An 18,343-nucleotide genomic window follows, 5' to 3' on the forward strand; every position below is an offset into this window, starting at 1 on the left:
AAAAAAGACAAATTTTGTTTCATTATGTCAGGGATGTCAAATTTTTTTTTTTTTGTTTAGAAATCGCAAAAATGATGGGTAAACACAAAAGAGTTGCGCTCTCAGTTAAACAAAAACTTGAAATTATTCAAAAGTTTGAAAATGGTGCCTCCGTTAAATCTTTAATGAACCATTATAATGTTGGTGACCAAACCATATGTAACATTGTAAAAAATAAAGGGAAGCTATTCGATTTAAAATGGACATCGTAAAATATAAAGGGAAGCATCGTATTGGACACGTGCGCGGTAAGTTTTTGTTTTTTATCTATCGCCATACTTTTTACGTAAGTTGCTGAACATTTTTCGATACAGCAAGTCCGCGACTTCGCAACTTCGGACTTACATAAATTTTTTTTCACCCATTTTTTTTTTTTTTTTTAGGTTTGTAAAATTTAAAACAAAAAAAAATAATAAGCAATCAATAACAGCGATCACGGCATGCACAAATTGCATGAGTGAGATATGGAGTAAAAAGCAAAAAAATAGGAAAGCGAAGAAATTTTTTAATTTTAGTTATGCTTTTTTTTTATATGACTGAAGGTTTCGGTGAAGGAGACACACATTTTACCATAATAACGTAAAACCCACAGAATTCCAGCTATTGGTATTATCACAAATGCAATAAGATCGAGTTTACCACCCGTTTATAATTAAATGCACTAACAGAAGAGCCCAGAAAGTGCAAATTGTTTTTATTGTTTTATGGTAGTGACCTCCAAAAATGTGCTTTTGTAAAATATGAGCTTGCGTGGGGTGATAATGATAATAGTGAGTTTTTGCCTTAACCCCGTGAAGTTCTTAACAGAAAATTTAATTTTGACCGTTATCATGGTGCCGACTAAGAGAATAAGTGACAACGCTACAAGTAAATCTACCAACGAAAGGAAAGTGATTGATTTGGATCAGAAAATTAAAATAATAAGGATGTATGAAAATGGTCAAACATTAACAAGTATTGCACCAAATTCAGATTTGTCAATAATAATTAGTAGCAATATATTATTAGTCATTACCGAGTTATGCAAAACTCGACTTACATAAGAAGTCTTGGAATGTATCTCTTACGTATGTCGGGGACTTCTGTATTTTTGGATTATCCGAGATCTTTTTTTTTTTTTTTTTTTTTTTTACACCATCTATCCTGGAAAATCGAGAGTCTACTGTATTTGTAATGTAATGTGATATTTCTGTTCACTGACTTTTTTTTGGTTGTGAAATTTAAAACAGTAAGTAAAAAAGATAACCGTCAATCAATAACAAGAACACTGTATACACAAATTGCAGCTACCATGACATGCGCAAGTGAGTGAGAGGCACTGCCGTAGCCAGGTGGGAAGGAGCAGCAGTGCATAGCACACTCTTCTTGATTAGACCGGGGTTTGAGCCAGTCGCCACTAAATACGGAGGATGCGGAAAGGTCAGGGAATGGCCACCGCATATTCCCGGAGCAATATGGCCTTAGTTGCTAATGCTCCTAAAAACCAAATAACAACAACAACAGTGCACGTGAGATATGGAGTAACAAGTTTACAAAGTTTAAAAAATTGGAATGAAGAGAATTTTGAAATTTGTTTTTTATATGATGTAGATTTCAGTGAAGGGAAAAACACATTTCACCTTAATATCGTAAAATCCCACAGAATTCCAGCTGTCGATATTATCGCAAATGCAATAAAATTGAGTCTACTACCCGTTTATAATTGTATGTACACTAACAAAAAACCCAATTAACTGGAAACTGCAAATTGTTTTATGATTGTGATTTCTCCCCCCCCCCCCCCCCCCAGAAATGTGCTTTAGAAAATATCACAAAGGCATTCAGAATTGATTCTTATAACCAAACATAGCAATAAATGATGGTGTGTTTGTTGGGTTATTTTTGAAACAACTTCCTAATTCGGGAACCCCCCTTCATCAGTTGTCCTGCATTAGATGTTCAGAAAGAATGTTTGAACAATGTAAATTGTTCAAATATTCTGTCTGCGCAATATAAATTGTTTTAATCAGTAAGCATTGCTTTTGCTAATTTAATATTTCTTTTCTGCATAAAGTGTTTAATTAGTGCCTAAAATGAAGACAGCTGCAATAAAAAAAAATTTAATTTAGAGGAAAAATTAAAATTCATTAAGGAGTTAGAAAATGGAGAAAAGGTTGTGACATTGGCCAAGAAATTCAGCATAAATGAATCTAGTATTCGATGAATTAGAGAAAATGCTAAGAAAATGAAAAGTTCAGTTATCTGTTCAATATCATTAGCAAGCATTGCCTTTTATAAAAAAATTTGCTATTAGTTATTATTTTCTCCTTTAGCAATATAGGTAACAGTTATAACCGAGTAGTTAGGTTCCTATATACTGCGAAACCATGTTATACAGGACTAAGAACCAGTACAAAAGGGGCGGGATTACGTTCCAAAAGCTATTAAAAATAGTAATAACTAATAGTCTTACAAACTGTGAGATCAGATAATGTATGTTCATTTAATTTTCTTCCTTTTCATTGCTGCTAAGCACAATCAAACAAGAACTTTTTTTCTCTGTTGCAGAATACCTTCACCTTTTGAACTTTCTTCTGCAACATCTAGATTTCTTGTATCTTCTACTCTCTTTAAAAAATCAGTAATCTGGGATTGTTTGCTTTTGCTTGATAGATCTTTATAAATTGCATGGTATGGAGCTAGAATTTTTGTAGCTCCCTTTTGAACTTTGTGTTCCTTTCAGTTGAAGGATCTGCATTCAAAAAATAAGATTCTAATTGCTTGACTAAGTTTATGCCTTCCTGTATGTTTTTTAGTGTAAAAATTGGAACTTCAGAATTTTCGTCTGCACTATCATCCTCTGAATTGATTTGGTTTACCTCCGATGTCATTTCCACCTAATCCAGCCTTTGCGGTCTCTTTTTCTACCAGTAATTCTTGAATGTCTTCAGTAGTCATATCAAAACCTTCCCCTCACACCAACTTAGCAAGTTCTATCACATTGATTCCATTTTCTGCTGGTTTGACCTGAATGAGCTGACTCTGGCCATACCTACATACATTTTTACAACACATTGTAAAAATGAATGTTGACGGTTTTACTTCTTTGAGCGATAAAGCTATGATTGCGATACTGTACAATCCACAATTGAAAAATGTTTCCATGTCTCCATCACTTCAATAGGTTCGGAATAAATTTTTTCCAAAATCCATTGTAATGATTGCCTGATGTAATGAATTTTAAAGCTATATATCAGGGGTGGCCGACAAGTCGATCGCGGCTTTAATTTCTGTTGATCACGACGAATTTTGAACATATATAAAAAATATTAGTCAAAAGCTATATGTTATTATTATTATGCACCCCACTGCATAGGTGAAAATTCATGCAGTTATGTTGTGGAGAGCATAGTGTATGTGTCTAATTCTTATTTAGCTTACTTAATATTAATAACTGGACAGTACTTATATGTTAATTTAATATCCCTTGATTTAAAATGAGAATTTTCCGCCTAATAGTGACCTTAGAAAAAATAAATTAAAAGAACTTAAATCCAGATTATTTGCACAATAAAATTTCTTCGTGACACCTACTTTACAATCTAAAGCAGATTGTAAATAAAATTAAAATTAAATAAATTAAGTAAATAAAAATAAAATTCTGATGGTGAGTTCATCAAAGATGCATTTTTAGAAATAACAGATTCTCTTTTTGAAAATTTTAAGAACAAAAATGAAATTAAAAGTGCTTTTCAATATCTGCAATTATCTTGAAATACCGTGATGCGAAGCATTGAGAAAATGTGAGCAAACAATTGCTTGCTCATATTGCTAGTGGTGTGTCCTTTTCTTTACAACTGGATGAATCTACAGACAGCTCAATTTTATTCCAAGGTTTTCGATGATTCTGCCACTAGAGAAGAATTGCTGGGTATGGTTTTGTTAAAAGAAAGAACTAGGTCTTGATATATTTAACGCGTTCAAAAATTTTATTTAAAAAATTAAATTACCACTATTTAAGCTTGTATCAATAACAACAGATAGAGCCAAAGCAATGACAGGGCATCTTAACGGATTCATCGCATTGTGCCAAAAGGATGGTGTTCCCAGATTTTTTGAGTTACCACTGTATCAACCACCAACAAGTGTTATCCAACAAAAGATTAAATTCTAAGTGTTATGGACATAGCTTTCAAAATTGTGAATTCCATCAGAGGACAATCTCTTCAAAGGAGACTTTTCAAAATGAAACGGATCTGATATTACACACAAATGTGAGTCGGAGTAAGTTTCTACAGAGATTTTGAAATTTGCTGAATGAAATTTAAAAACAAAATTGTTAATCAAAGGGGAGATGATTATCAGCAGCTACAAGATACGGAATGGTTGTGTGATCTGGCTTTTTTGGCTGATTTTACCAGTAAATTAAGTGATCTGAATTTGGAATTACAAGGAAAAAATAAAAATGTGGGTGACATGATTAGTAGTATCTGCATATAAATATAAATTTTTGGCAATGGCTAAGGATCTGAAAGGAAAAAAATTTGATCATTTTGCAGATATGCAAGATCATTTACTAAAATATTCTGTTTTTGATTTTAATAGTAAGAAATATGTTTCTGAAATTGAGGAAGTTGTGGATGACTTTGAAACAATTGAAGACATTGTTCAATATATTTCTTATCCATTTAATGTCGACTTAGATATGAAACAAATTGAAGAAAAAAATCGCTGAGATTTTTTACATGGAGAAATTATTACTTGAAAACAAAATTATTACATTGTTAAATGATATCTTCTTAAAAGCCAGATCATCAGAAAAAGACTTTTGGAAATGTGTTTGCCAAGAAAAGTGCCCAAATGTAAAATAAATGCAGTGAACTTTTAAATTTCTGTTAATCGGCCTTTTCGTATTTGAAAAAAAAAAAAAAAGAAAGAAAAAGAAAGATGAAGAATCGCTCTATTCTTACGGACTTGCATACAGAAGGTTCTTTATGGTTCGCCTTATCACAGTATATTCCCGATTTTGAAAGCTTGGCAGATTACATGAAGACACAAACTTCACATAAATTAAAAATTTAAATACGTATCAATAAAATAAGAATACTGAATTTTATTTAAATTTAAAGACAACGTTTTGCAATATGTGTTGGTTAACTTTTTTAACCATGTGCAATGAAATTCTTGAGATGGTTGATTGCAGCACATTTTGAAAAAAAAAAAAGTAGATTGCATCACAAATTAAGTTGGCTACCCCTGCTATATATAATGCCTTGATCTAATGGCTGAATGAATTAAAAGCTGTATTAAGTGGTAGGAACATTACTTCAACTTTTGGATGGCCTGATGCACTATCCAGTAGTAATAAAACTTTGAAATCTAGATTTGTCCACTTTAAATAGTTTTCCACAGCTGGCACAAAACCATTTAGAAACCGTTCTTTAAATAAATTGTCAGTAACCCATATGCCTAAGTTCCTGAGGCATAATTTAGGGGTGAAATTTAACTCAACAAAGAAATTATTCCAATACGGTTCTTAAGAACAAAGTTTAGTAATACATACTCGGAAAAATTTATAAATGGTCAAATAAAAACCAAAATAACTTTACAGAAACCTTAATAGTCGCAAACTGAACGCTTTGAAGTCAATTTTTATGGTCTCAATCAAACAGGCACAAGTTCGATAGCACAGAACCTAACACAAGGATTTCCCAATATTTTTTTTGCATAACTAGCGAGTCAGCGAGGATTCACAAAAAAGAATGGAAATGTTGAAAATTATATCCAACATAATAGCAAGGTTTTCTCTGCGCAAAAGCTTAAAAATATTGTGTTATGCAAGGTTTTCCACAGTTCTCTTAACTGTGTTTTATAAGTACAAGGATTGTGTTGTGTTATGCAAGGATTTCTGCAATTTATCAATCATGTTGTAGAAGAACCTTGTTATGTGGAAGCTTGTATATGCCTAATTTTTATTTTTTATTATTGCTGAAACAGATTTTCCCCAGTCAAGTATCACCCAAGAATATGGATTTTATTAGTGCCCACAGCTTTAGCCAAAAAAAAAAAAAAAAAATGCAAACAGTAGGTCAAATTGGAAGAGTTACTATTAATTTGGCTGACATTGTATTTATGTTGTCATTTTATAAGGCCATTTCAAGTATACTATAAATAATGACCATTTATATATGAATTATCTTAATTTGCTAGTATATTCTCCATGTCTTAGCTTAGTTTCCAAGTAAGAATAGCAGACAGTTTATAATAGATGACAGAATGAAAATATCTTTGAAAATTTTAATAGATTGTCACTGTTAGACCAATTATCTGATTTATGCTCAGAGGACTGAAATTCTCTGCTATTCAGATCCAGAAGTTGAATCAAGTGATATATAAAAAAAAAATTCTGATTTCATTTTGTGTTCAGCAGTCAAATCAAAATGAGAAAAAAATGTTTAGAAACATTTAATTATATGTTTCTAAACATTTTTTATTAAGTTAAATATTTTTTAATTAAGTTAAATATTATTTAAATTTAGGTTGAATATAATTAAATTTGCCAAACCAATTTGTTATTTAATAGTGCTGTTCTCAGAACAAGTTTCAGTTAAAGTTAAATGAATATTTTTTTGGGGGGGGGGGATGCTTAGTTTTTAAAAATTTGAAAAATGTTGTTATATATCACATTTGAAATAATTATACAAAAAATTTATTTTTAGAGTATCCTTGCGTACAATGGTGGTGTTGTGATTGCAATGAAGGGAAAGGATTGTGTTGCTATTGCTGCTGATCGTCGATTGGGAGTTAGAGGACAAACAGTCGCTATGGATTTTGAAAAGATTTTTGAAATGGGACCAAGATTATATCTAGGATTACCAGGACTTGCCACAGATACAATCACAGTGTAAGGAGTCTGAATCTTTTTTAATAAGTAATATTTAATTCTTTATTAGTCATATAGTTAGTGGTTCATAACATGTTTGTTTATAGCAATCAAAAGTTTGCTCTAGCCTAATTTTAAAACATGAGTTGCTTAATTTTTTTTATATGCTGCATGAAAAATTTATCACAAGAAAGGAGTCTTTTCATGTGGCAGAAGTCATTTGTATCCTGAGGCTATCATTATGAAAGATCCCTGTTGATATTAAAAAGTAATATAATACTATTTATATGCAATGTATGCACCTCTCAGATGGCTACTTCACAATCTAATGATGACAAACTGCAAGGAAGAACAAAGTGTGCATGATTCACACCTGAACAGCTTGCATATTGCTGCCAACTTTCCAGATTTACGATGGAGAATCTGCCTTTTTTGGCTTTTAATTAACTCCTTCTACTCCTCCTCCTCCAACTTTCATCATATAGAGTTTCTTTATCTTTCAGTAAAAGCAGTTTTTTTTGCAAAAACTAGTGAAAAACTGTTAAAATTAGAATTTTTTATTAATTTTGTTAATAAATACAGTTGTGGAATCACTATTCTGGTATTTGAAAATAGTTAGGTTAGCCATAAAAAAAAAAAAAAAAAAGCAGGATTCCAATCAGTGTTGTGTAATCAAAAATATTCGGGATTTCCAGTGCAGTGCATATGATATGGTCCAGGGATGATATCCTCTCTTGATTTAGAAAGAAATGAAGTTTAATAAAATGACAAAGCTTATTAAAAACTAATATAAAGATTTATTTTCAAAGAAAATAAATTGCTTGTTTTCACCTCCTAACTTGTACTGCTGAAACCCCATCCTCTTCTCATTAAATTAGTGTCAATCACAGTATTTGATCAGTGAGAGACAAGTGCAGGGATAATGCACTTGAATGCCAAAACAGGTGACCTATGCCTGACCTAGATTCCCTAGTGGGAATCTAGGTTAGGTGTAGATGAGAGAAGGAAGGATATGTAGGTCCTTCCTTTCGACATGCTATGAAGACAGGGCTTGCATATATGGTTACCAGTAGATAGGCTGATAATCCGATTGTTGGTGGTGGAGGAACCTAAACAGGTAAACAGCAGCAAACACAACTTCAGTTAGAGGAAGCTACTACCCAACAGGGAAAGCAATGAAAATCTACCCTGTAAAGTAAACATATCCCAAGAAATCCAGTGATGAGCAAGCAAGAGAAGACTGAACAAACTGGAAAAGACAAAGGTGGAGACAGCTCATCAGAGGAAGTAACCAGTCACAAGACTGAATTACTGGATGATCATGATGACCTTGGTATAATATAGTAATGCTAGAGAGACATGATTCAACACTGCTGCAAATATCCTCCATGCTTGAGCTCAGTGGTGGGATACATGTAAAGAGGGGCCCATATCAAAGGACACAATTTCCTCACCCTTCAATTATCTGAGTGTGTACAGAATCAGCAAAGTCTTTATTGTCCTTTAACAGTGAAGTTGGATCATCCTACAATGGGATATCGGTTTGGCCAGGAATCTGGAGAATGCAGGCATAGGGCTGTGCACAAATGACATTTGGTTTATCTTGGATGTGGAAGTAGAAAGTACTGTCCCTTTCCTTGATATGTTGGTTTGTAGGGTTGGCCCCTAAGTCTATAGGAAACCCATGTGTTGGGGACAATATATGCATTACAGTATGATAATTTCTAAAAAAAAAATTAAAGTTACTTCTAGAATGTACTATTACAGTTAATTTAAAATTCCAGTTCTATACGAATTAACTGAACATGACATTTTAGAGATATAAAAGCACAAAAAGTACTTTTAAAACACAAAAGAAATTTTTTATTATGCTGCTTATCAGTTGCACTTATACATGAGCGTGAACACATGAGCACATAGGAACGCCTTGGCATTGGGGCAAGTGCTAAGGGTACCGACAGGAGAAGGGCGCCACTGACAGACTACATCAGTACAGTGTCAAACTATTTCGACATCTGAGGTTAGCTGACGAAATGGCGCACCTCTATGTCGAATCAAGATGACAGCACATGGAGGGTGAATTTTAATTTTCACATGGTGATTCAAGCCGGCATATATCCTTATATCTGAGTATATACTGCATAGCATCATAGATCTGTTTGCTGTCCAGAATATAACTTTGAAGGGACCAATCAGGCGATTGCTTCAACAGTGCATGCTCGAATGCATAGTAGTTCGCAATTCACATATTGTGTACAAACTAAAAATTTTGTTATTATTACTATTACTAATTATTATTATTACTAGCCATATGCCGCAAGGAAGCCTGAGGGCCGACCGGGCTAGCCGAGTGGGTAAAGTACCTGGCCGGCAACCCAAAGGTCGCGGGTTCGATTCCCGCCTCGGGCTTGGATCAAAGTACTGCAAAAACCTTGGGAGGTGCAATATGGCCACAGAAGCCGATGCGCCAACAACTACCAAATCAAATCAATCCAAGTTGCCCTGTGAGAGAGAGAGAGAGAAAGAGAGAGAGAAGGGAATCACCAATAAATAGAAGAATGATGATGATATCCAGCTCAGGACCCTGAGTGTGCCAAGCCCATACTCACCAGATGTGAACTCCTGGAGTAAATAAGTTATATAAGTTAGTGTTTTTGTGATTGCTATATAAATAGGTAATCGTGAATATTGTGATTTATAATTTAAATAAAACAATAAATGCCAAATTAATTTTAGACATGCCACCAAAGAAAAAAAGTGGACATCAGTACCACGTAGAAAGACTGCATAAAGAGGAAATTAGAAAAAACATTCCTCTAGTTTACAAAACTGGCTTACAATAAGCCACTACAAACCTGAAAGTGACAAAGAAAACGAACACAATTCGAATGATGATGATGCCACTGAAATGGAAGGTCCAAGAAAAAGCTCAAACAGTTGAAGTTATTTTAAAAGAATTAGAAAGTGTGGACAATAACCAACAACAGTTGACAGAAGAAAATGATGGCAGCAATAATATTAACATGAAACATATAAGTCTGAATTTTAATGATCCAACCACATGGAACTTTAATAACCCACAAAAACAGATCTCTTTGGTGCAACACGGTCCTGAACATAGTCTTAAATACGTATCCTGTCACTAATGGCCGATGTTTCAATAATTCATGGAAATACAAAAATGAAGGTATTGAAAAAAAAGAGAGGAAATGGTTATTTTATTGCAAAAACAAAGATGCAATATATTGTTTTCGGTGCCTCTTATTTGTATCTGGCACAAATAATGTTCCATTTTGCAGCTCAAATGGTTTTAAGAATTGGAAACATCTAAATCCAAACGTTCTTTTTCATGAGAATTCAATACAACAGAAACAATTTCACAAAATGGAAATTATTAGAAAAGGGTCTTGGTCTTCAAAAAGGTGGACTAATTGACGATGCTGCACAAGCAACACTAAGAAGTGAAATTTCGAAATGGCATCATATATTGAAAATAATATTAAAATGTATATTGTTCTGTGCTGAAAATAATATGGCATTTCGTGGACATGCTAGTAATATCGATACTGAAGAAAAAAATTGTGGCGTATTTTTGAACTTGATAAAATTTGTCAGCCAATTTGACGTTGGTATGAAAAATGTTCTGGAATCGCATATTAAACACCACACTAATTATTTATCTCCAGAAATTCAGAATGAATTTATTAATTTGTTAGCAACAAAAGTACGAAGTGAAATAATTTAAAATAACTAAATGCAACAAGGCATAATATGTTAAGAGTAGGAGTTTTATATCGGTGTGGATACTCAAGAAAAAACAATGATGGTAGTGTGGGAGGCATCATTTCCACTGTATCTCTACTTGTGATCGATGATAGGCCAATAGTATTGAAACGGTGCCGTTTCACTTCCACGAAACAACAGATGACTGCTTATCGGGATAAAGGAAAACCACTCTCTTCTAAATTTCTAACAGGGCTTACAATAGAAAGTTGACCGGAGCCTGTAGTCCGAATGTTTAATACACCTTGGTCTACCCACTGGCTATGGATACACAGAAAGTAGCTGACCAGCTCGACTTCTCAGTATGTGGGACAGGTAGTCGGATAGGTTTTACGGGTCCCACTGAGTTGCAGATGGTAATCTCTTAATTCAGGTGTAACAACAGCACTATTGCTTGCTTGAAGGTGCGAACGATGTGTATCCAGTTAAGTCTCATGATAAATAAATAAATTTTCTGTTTATACTCCGGGACGACCGAACGGTCAGAGGAGTTCACAAGATAGATAGAATACAAGAAACAGCACCGTATTCAGTAGTCACGGACTTGAACCCCGGTCACTCAAGGCACGTGTACTTATGCACCCATGCGCCTGACCGCTAGGCTACGGCGGCTGCAGTCGTTATATGGAAAATTTTCATCTCCATAAAACGAAGAAATAAAAAATTCAGTAAAGAATAAAATTCTATTTAGTGAATTCTAAAAAAAATTCGGTAAAAAAAAAATTTATCTCTAAATAGAAAAATTCGCTATAAAGAAGTTTGTTAAACAGAGGTCCGACTGTAGTTATTATTTATTATGATTTTACCAATTATCGAAAAAAGGCGCGTAGCCACGAACTTAGCTACGCCTCTGTTTATACAGCTGCAGGCACCTGGGAGAGACCCTCAAGTGATAAGAATGGCTGAATGAAGGTAAACAGGTCTGCTTCTAGGAATCAAAAGGTGAATAAACTATTAAAGGTGAACAGATCTAGTACTGGGAATCATAATGTGATGTCACATTGACTGCTGGAAGGGGCTGGGATCGGTGCAGCATAAATGAAAAAAAAAAAATTATTTGAATTAATTTTTATTATAAAACGTGGATTTATTAATTTTTTTTATTTACATTTTCCTCGACACACAGGTTGAAAAACACTGCAATACAGTGTACCCCGCTTTACAATATTAATCCGTTCCCGAGACACCATTGTATCGTGAAAATATTGTAATGCGAACCTAATAACACATTGTTTTTTAGTTATTTGTTCCAAGACCTTGGAAGTTGAAATTTTCACTATGTAACTAAGCCAGTGGCGTGCAAACTTATTTCGCTCGCGACCTCCTTTATTAAATATAAAATTGACACGACCCCTCAATGTAAACCCCAAGGAAGGATGACCAGATTTTTAGAGAAGAAAAATGGCATTTTATAAATTATGTAGTAGAAAATTTTATTTGAGTACTGAGAAAAGAATAAAACAATTGTTTCCTTTTTAATTTGCACATTAAAATAATTGTTTAATATTGTAATTGAATACAGCAAAACCAACAGATCAAATTCTTATTCTTCAATTAAGATTACAAAACAATTAAAAATGAACAATTACAAAACAATGAGAAGGACGAGCCTGGATAACCGATAATATTTGGATGCAATATTTGAAATTGCTGACTTGTGTCATCTTCTGGTAGGTCTGGAATGCTGTTTTGTTTTTATAGCTGTTAATTTTGAGAAATAAACCTCACGTAAATATATCGACCCGAAAGGTAGCATTGCTTGTATTGCCATTTTTGATAATTCTGGATACTCGTCTCAAAGAGAACCAAAATTTTTCACAAGTTGGAGTCTTGAAACGAGCAAGTAATGCTTTGTCAGATGACAGGAAAGATCTTCCTTTTGCCCAATAGTAATTTTAACATGAAGAAATTACAAAAGCAATTGGGATCATTCAAAAGCAATCCAATAACTTTTTTTTCTGAAGATACATTAAATCGTTTAGAAAAATTCTTAATTTGCATTGTTAGGTGGGTGGCAATGATATCCCTAAGTAAAATGTCAATATCATTGCTATTAAAAAAAATCAGAAAAGCATGGGAACATTTTAATATTATTTTTTTAATATTATTTTAACATTTTAATATTTTTTAATATTATTTTAATATCTTAACCTTTGGAAAACAAATTCCAAAGGTTAAGATATTAAACTTATCCAAAGGTTAAGATTATTTTTGAAAGCTTCTATTTTATCACTGAGTATTAATATATTTGTTCCCTGTCCTGGCTTAAATTTAAATCATTAAGTTTTTGAAATATATTAACAAGGCTAAGTTTTCCAAGCCATTTTTGATTTTTAAACAATCGAGCAACATTGAGGCCACGAAGGATACCATTTCATTAAAAAGTATAGTGAAAAAGCTGCTATTTAAACTTCTACTTTCAATAAATTTGAAAACACTTCTCCATCGTTCAAAACTTCATGCAAATCAATTTCATTTTATTTACTACTCATGCATTCCCTATGTATAATGCAATGATTAAAAACTATAATAGGAGCAATTTCCTTTACTTTTCCTTTTAAACCTTTATTTTCTCCTGTTAATCAGCCATCAGTACAAATCGCAACACAGTTGTTCCACGTTAGATTATTTGTATGGAAGAAAATATTTATAACGTCAAAAATCTTCTGGCCCGTCGTTCTTCTTCTTTCCAAATCTTTGCAAAATAGAAAATCCTCCAAAATAGCCCCTTTGTAGCACTATTAAACATACACAATAAGTTGAGCAAGGTTTGAAATATGTGGATTCATCTAACTGTATTGCAAAAACTGGACTTTCCTCAATCGATTTAATAAATTGAATTTCATAACTGTAATATGTCTTGAGACTGTGTCTCTGGATAGAGGAATGGTATTTAAATCGTTGCTGTACTTTCCTCCATGCACAAATGAAATACATTTTATTGCAGCAGGGAGAATGCATCAAATTACGAAGCAGAATAAAGCTTGTGTACAACTCTTGCTATATGCATTTACTGCTACCACACATTCGCACCTCTGGCCTTTAGTCAATACATTACAGGCAAGTGAAGAATTTGTGCTGCTGTAGGAAGCACGAAATAAGGGCTAAAGGGATTAATTGAATAGTACCTCTCGGTACTACTCAGCGTTTGAGTATTACTGAGAAGTATTAATACATACTGAGACGTCAGTATGTATACAATGCTATAGTTAATCTCTGCATCCATTCATTCTAAATGCACTTACCATCTTAAGTTTCCTTCACTTATCTTTCATTTATTAACCCTGAATTTTTTTCTTATTTACTCATTTGTAATATGATCTTGCCATTGCTTCCATCTTGTTAGTTGTGTTAATTTTTCTTAAAGTTTGATGAAGGTTCTAATTTATGATCAGGTCCTTCATTTCTTAACTGCTGCTTACATCCAGAGTTTAAATTTAATTGTCTTTTTTCTGATTTCTCTTTTACTCCAAATGAATTTTTTTTAAACTTTCATTGTACACTGCTTGCTTTACTTGTTCTATTGTTTATTTCCATGTCTAATCTTCTGTCATCATGTCTTATCTTCCTAGATGAAGATTGCAGTTATTATGGATATTATTAAGTTATTGCAGTTATGAGTATTATTAAGTTGTTCCCCTTTTTGGTTATTTAGTCTACATCTAAATTTTGGTTGTTTATTTCAGCTTTCATGACTTTTTTTGCTTAATAATTTACTTGCAAAATTCTCTACAATATATTATACATTATCAAAACTGTTCTTGAATATATGTTTGTTCACATTATTGCCGTTGTTTTGTATCCACAAAGATATATCATTCAAAAGGTCTCAACTAGGAATTGAATTTACGATATTAACCAGAATATAATAAGTTGATTTTTAAATAAAAATTTAAGTAATTGATGCATTTGTGCAAATAATTGTTAGATTAATAATTGATATTGTAAATCAGGATATAAGAGTTTGTTTTTATTACTTCATGTAATGTGTGATGAAGTCCAGATGTAGGCATTCCCCCCCCCCCCCCTCTCCTAACTGCTTTGATTTCTTTGAGAGAACAGTTGTATGAAGTGATAAAAAATGAGAAATATAAATAAAAATATTTTACATGGAACCTTATTGTTGAACTTGTTACTAATATATTTAATTATGTAATAAACATTTTGAAAATTTGACTTTATTAAAACAATTGAGAATGTGTGCTTGTAAATTATAGGTCTCCATGTGCAAAAGGGATTATCCTTCTAATCTCATGAGGTCACTTAGACCCAATGCAGTTATACGTGAAAAATCAGCAAAAAGTGATTAAACATAATTAACGAAAATCCATTTTTTTCACATTAAAGGCATATATTTTAAATTATTTTTTGAAACTGTGAGTGAAATGCAATTTAAAAACCACAAGCTTCAATGTATGCCTGCAATTGGTGACAGAAATGCAATTTAAAAACACAAGCTTCGGTGGATGTCTGCAATTGGGTTACAGCCTGTTACTAACAGGAGTGTTAGCTGCTTGAAACATGAAGTGCACATGTCAACAGTTACTTTTCAGATAATGCTTTAATGTCACAAAGCTAGAGAGCATTACCAATTGGAGTAAAGTGCACAGCAGTAAACACAACTTGCTCTCTCGCCGCCTCCGTAGCCAGGTGGGAAGGAACAGTAGTGTGTAGCACACGCCTCTTGATTAGACTGGGGTTCGAGCCCGTCACCACCAAATATGGAGGATGCGGAAAGGTCAGGGAATGACCACCGCATATTCCGGAGCAATATGGCCTTAGTTGCTAATGCTCCTAAAAAAAAAACCAAATAACAATAACAACTTGCTCTCAAAAACTGAAAGTGACATGTGCCAGTCAAATATATCATCATCAGCCATTTTAAATTTGCTGCTGGATGAAGGCCTCTCCAGCAACTTTCCAATTCCTTCTGTTTTGTGCAATGGCCAACCATTTACTACCCATGAACCCTTGAATTTTATCTGTACATCTCCGTTTGTCTTCCAGGTTTTCTTTTAGCTCCTCTTGGATATACCAGAATAACAGAATACCATTCTGCTATTTTCTTAGTCATCTGTCATGTCTTCGAGCTATGTGTTTTGCCAAAGTCCATTTCAGTTTAGTTTTGATAAGAATGTCCTTTACTTGTGTTTGCTGCCTAATCCTTGTGTTTCTCTTCCTATCTAACCATCTAATTCCTAATATAATTTGTTTCATTCTTTTGGTGAGTACCCAAGTTTCACTTTCATAAGTTGTGGTGAGGAGTATGGTTCATTATTTTACGTTTCAGACAAATTGGGATGATGCTCCTCAGTATGTGACTATATTTCCTGAATGCTATCCATACGAAATTAATTCTTCTCTTGACTTCCAGCCATTTATCATTATTACAGCTAATGACTTCTCCAAGATAAGTATATGAATCCACCTTTTCAATTACTGCTTATTCAATGATTATATCCGTTTCTGTGACATACTTTTTCATCATTACTTTTGTTTTAGTCATATTCATCTTTAGTTCAAAATCCTTACTAAGTCTGCATAACAGATTAAGATTCCCCTCTAATCCTTTGGGATTGTGGCTTGCGATCACAATGTCATCTGCAAATCATAAATGGTTTAGGCACTCTCCATTCACATTGACTCCTCTTTTTGACCAGTCCAATCTTCTGAAAGTTTCTTCAAGGGCAGCAGTAAACAAGTTTGGAGATATTGTGTCTCCTTGTTTAACTCCTTTTGCAATTATAAATTTGCTACTGTCTTTGTCTAGTCCAGTGGTTTTCAACCGGGGTGCCACGTAATTTTGGTTTAAATTACTTAAACTTATTATTATTTTTTTTAAATTTATATGTTTATTTCATTATAAAAAGGTGTACAGTATCTTTTTAATTTTGTGGTGATCTAAATTGATGTTTACTTAGTATCTCTATATAAAGAATAAAATTATTATATACTGTATATATATAATTTGTATTATGAAATGTAATTTTTATAATTATATTATTGTAATAACTATCATATAACATATATATTTTTTAATATTAGATATATACGAGTGCACTCACTCACTCACTCACTCACTCACTCACTCACTCACTCACTCACTCACTCACTCACTCACTCACTCACTCACTCACTCACTCACTCACTCACTCACTCACTCACTCACTCACTCACTCACTCACTCACTCACTCACTCACTCACTCACTCACTCACTCACTCACTCACTCACTCACTCACTCACTCACTCACTCACTCACTCACTCACTCACTCACTCACTCACTCACTCACTCACTCACTCACTCACTCACTCACTCACTCACTCACTCACTCACTCACTCACTCACTCACTCACTCACTCACTCACTCACTCACTCACTCACTCACTCACTCACTCACTCACTCACTCACTCACTCACTCACTCACTCACTCACTCACTCACTCACTCACTCACTCACTCACTCACTCACTCACTCACTCACTCACTCACTCACTCACTCACAGAATCGGATCTAACAGGCAGAAAATTGAGTAGGGGTGCCGCAAAATAAAATAAATTACTTAAGGGTGCCGTTATTAAAAAACGGTTGAAAACCACTGGTCTAGTCTAATAAAGAAGGTAGCATTCTCATATATTTTCTTCAAAATCATAATGTATGGTATGGGGGTGTCTGTGCCTTGTCAAAACATTGCCTTTTGCTGTATGGAATCAAATGCCTTTTCATAATCCACAAATCCAGGATAATATTACATTTTAAATTCATTTGTTTTCTCCATTAGCTGTGATATTATGTTGAAGGAGATCCATAGTTGAGAATCCTGTACTAAAGCGAGCTTGCTCTGTTGTTGATTCTCATCAAGTATTTTTTCTAATCTATTAGTAATGACCCATGTGAACAACTTGAATGATATTGAGTATGTTGTATATGTTGCAAATTTGTGATGCATCTCTCCTACTGCTGGCATCATTCCCTTCCTCCTTATTATAGAAGACTACTATAATACTTTATGGTAGTCTTCTGCTATTTATTAGTACACCATCACTATTCGGCACATTATAGCCTTAGTTGCTAATGCGCCAACAACCAACCAACCCATCACTATTCTTCAAATTCAGTATGTCTTTCTGCTCATCACTGCTAATTTAAGTCCTTTGTTTTCCCTCTTGTTCTACTTTTCTTTTTGAATTTAATGAATTTAAAATGTAATATTATGTCTGGATTTGTGGATTATGAAAAAGCATTTGATTCCATACAGCAAAAGGCAATGTTTTGGGCACTGGAAAGGCAAGGCACAGACACCCCATACATTATGTGATTTTAAAGAAAATATTTGTTGTTCTCTCTGGATCTCTTTCTAATAGCTTAGCATTAGCACTAGTTGAGGCATATGATATAAAAAAGCAAGCTTATATAGCATCAGCCAAAAAAAAAAAAAAAAAAAAAACCCTTCCCATTTCACCCATCCGGTCACTCCAAATGTTTGTCTTAGTTCAGCCTTAAATTTATTTAAGCTATCATGGGCTGTCTTAAGCTATCAACTTCCAAATCAACAGATGGAACTCTGTTCCAGCAATCAACTACCCATTGGCTAAAGGCAAACTTCCGCACATCTATTCTACAACTGTCTCTCAATTTGAATCTATGCCCCATCAGG

The 18,343-nt window shown here is 33.6% G+C and overlaps 2 protein-coding genes across 2 annotated transcripts in view; one reads left to right on the top strand and one right to left on the bottom strand.

Moving 5' to 3' along the window:
* The window catches only part of Prosbeta3 (proteasome subunit beta type-3), a 144,891-nt gene that overhangs the window by 47,415 nt on the left and 79,133 nt on the right, over window positions 1–18,343 (top strand). The window contains exon 2 of the mRNA XM_090374676.1: window positions 6,738–6,922. Within this exon, the coding sequence (XP_090230802.1) occupies window positions 6,738–6,922 (185 nt within the window). The remainder of the gene's footprint in view (window positions 1–6,737; window positions 6,923–18,343) is intronic.
* The window catches only part of LOC150091204 (transmembrane protein 19), a 256,672-nt gene that overhangs the window by 3,498 nt on the left and 234,831 nt on the right, over window positions 1–18,343 (bottom strand). The window lies entirely within an intron of this gene.

This window comes from Mastigoproctus giganteus, chromosome 1, assembly GCF_048544385.1.
Source record: "Mastigoproctus giganteus isolate SK-2022 chromosome 1, ASM4854438v1, whole genome shotgun sequence".
NCBI lineage: Eukaryota > Metazoa > Arthropoda > Arachnida > Uropygi > Thelyphonidae > Mastigoproctus > Mastigoproctus giganteus.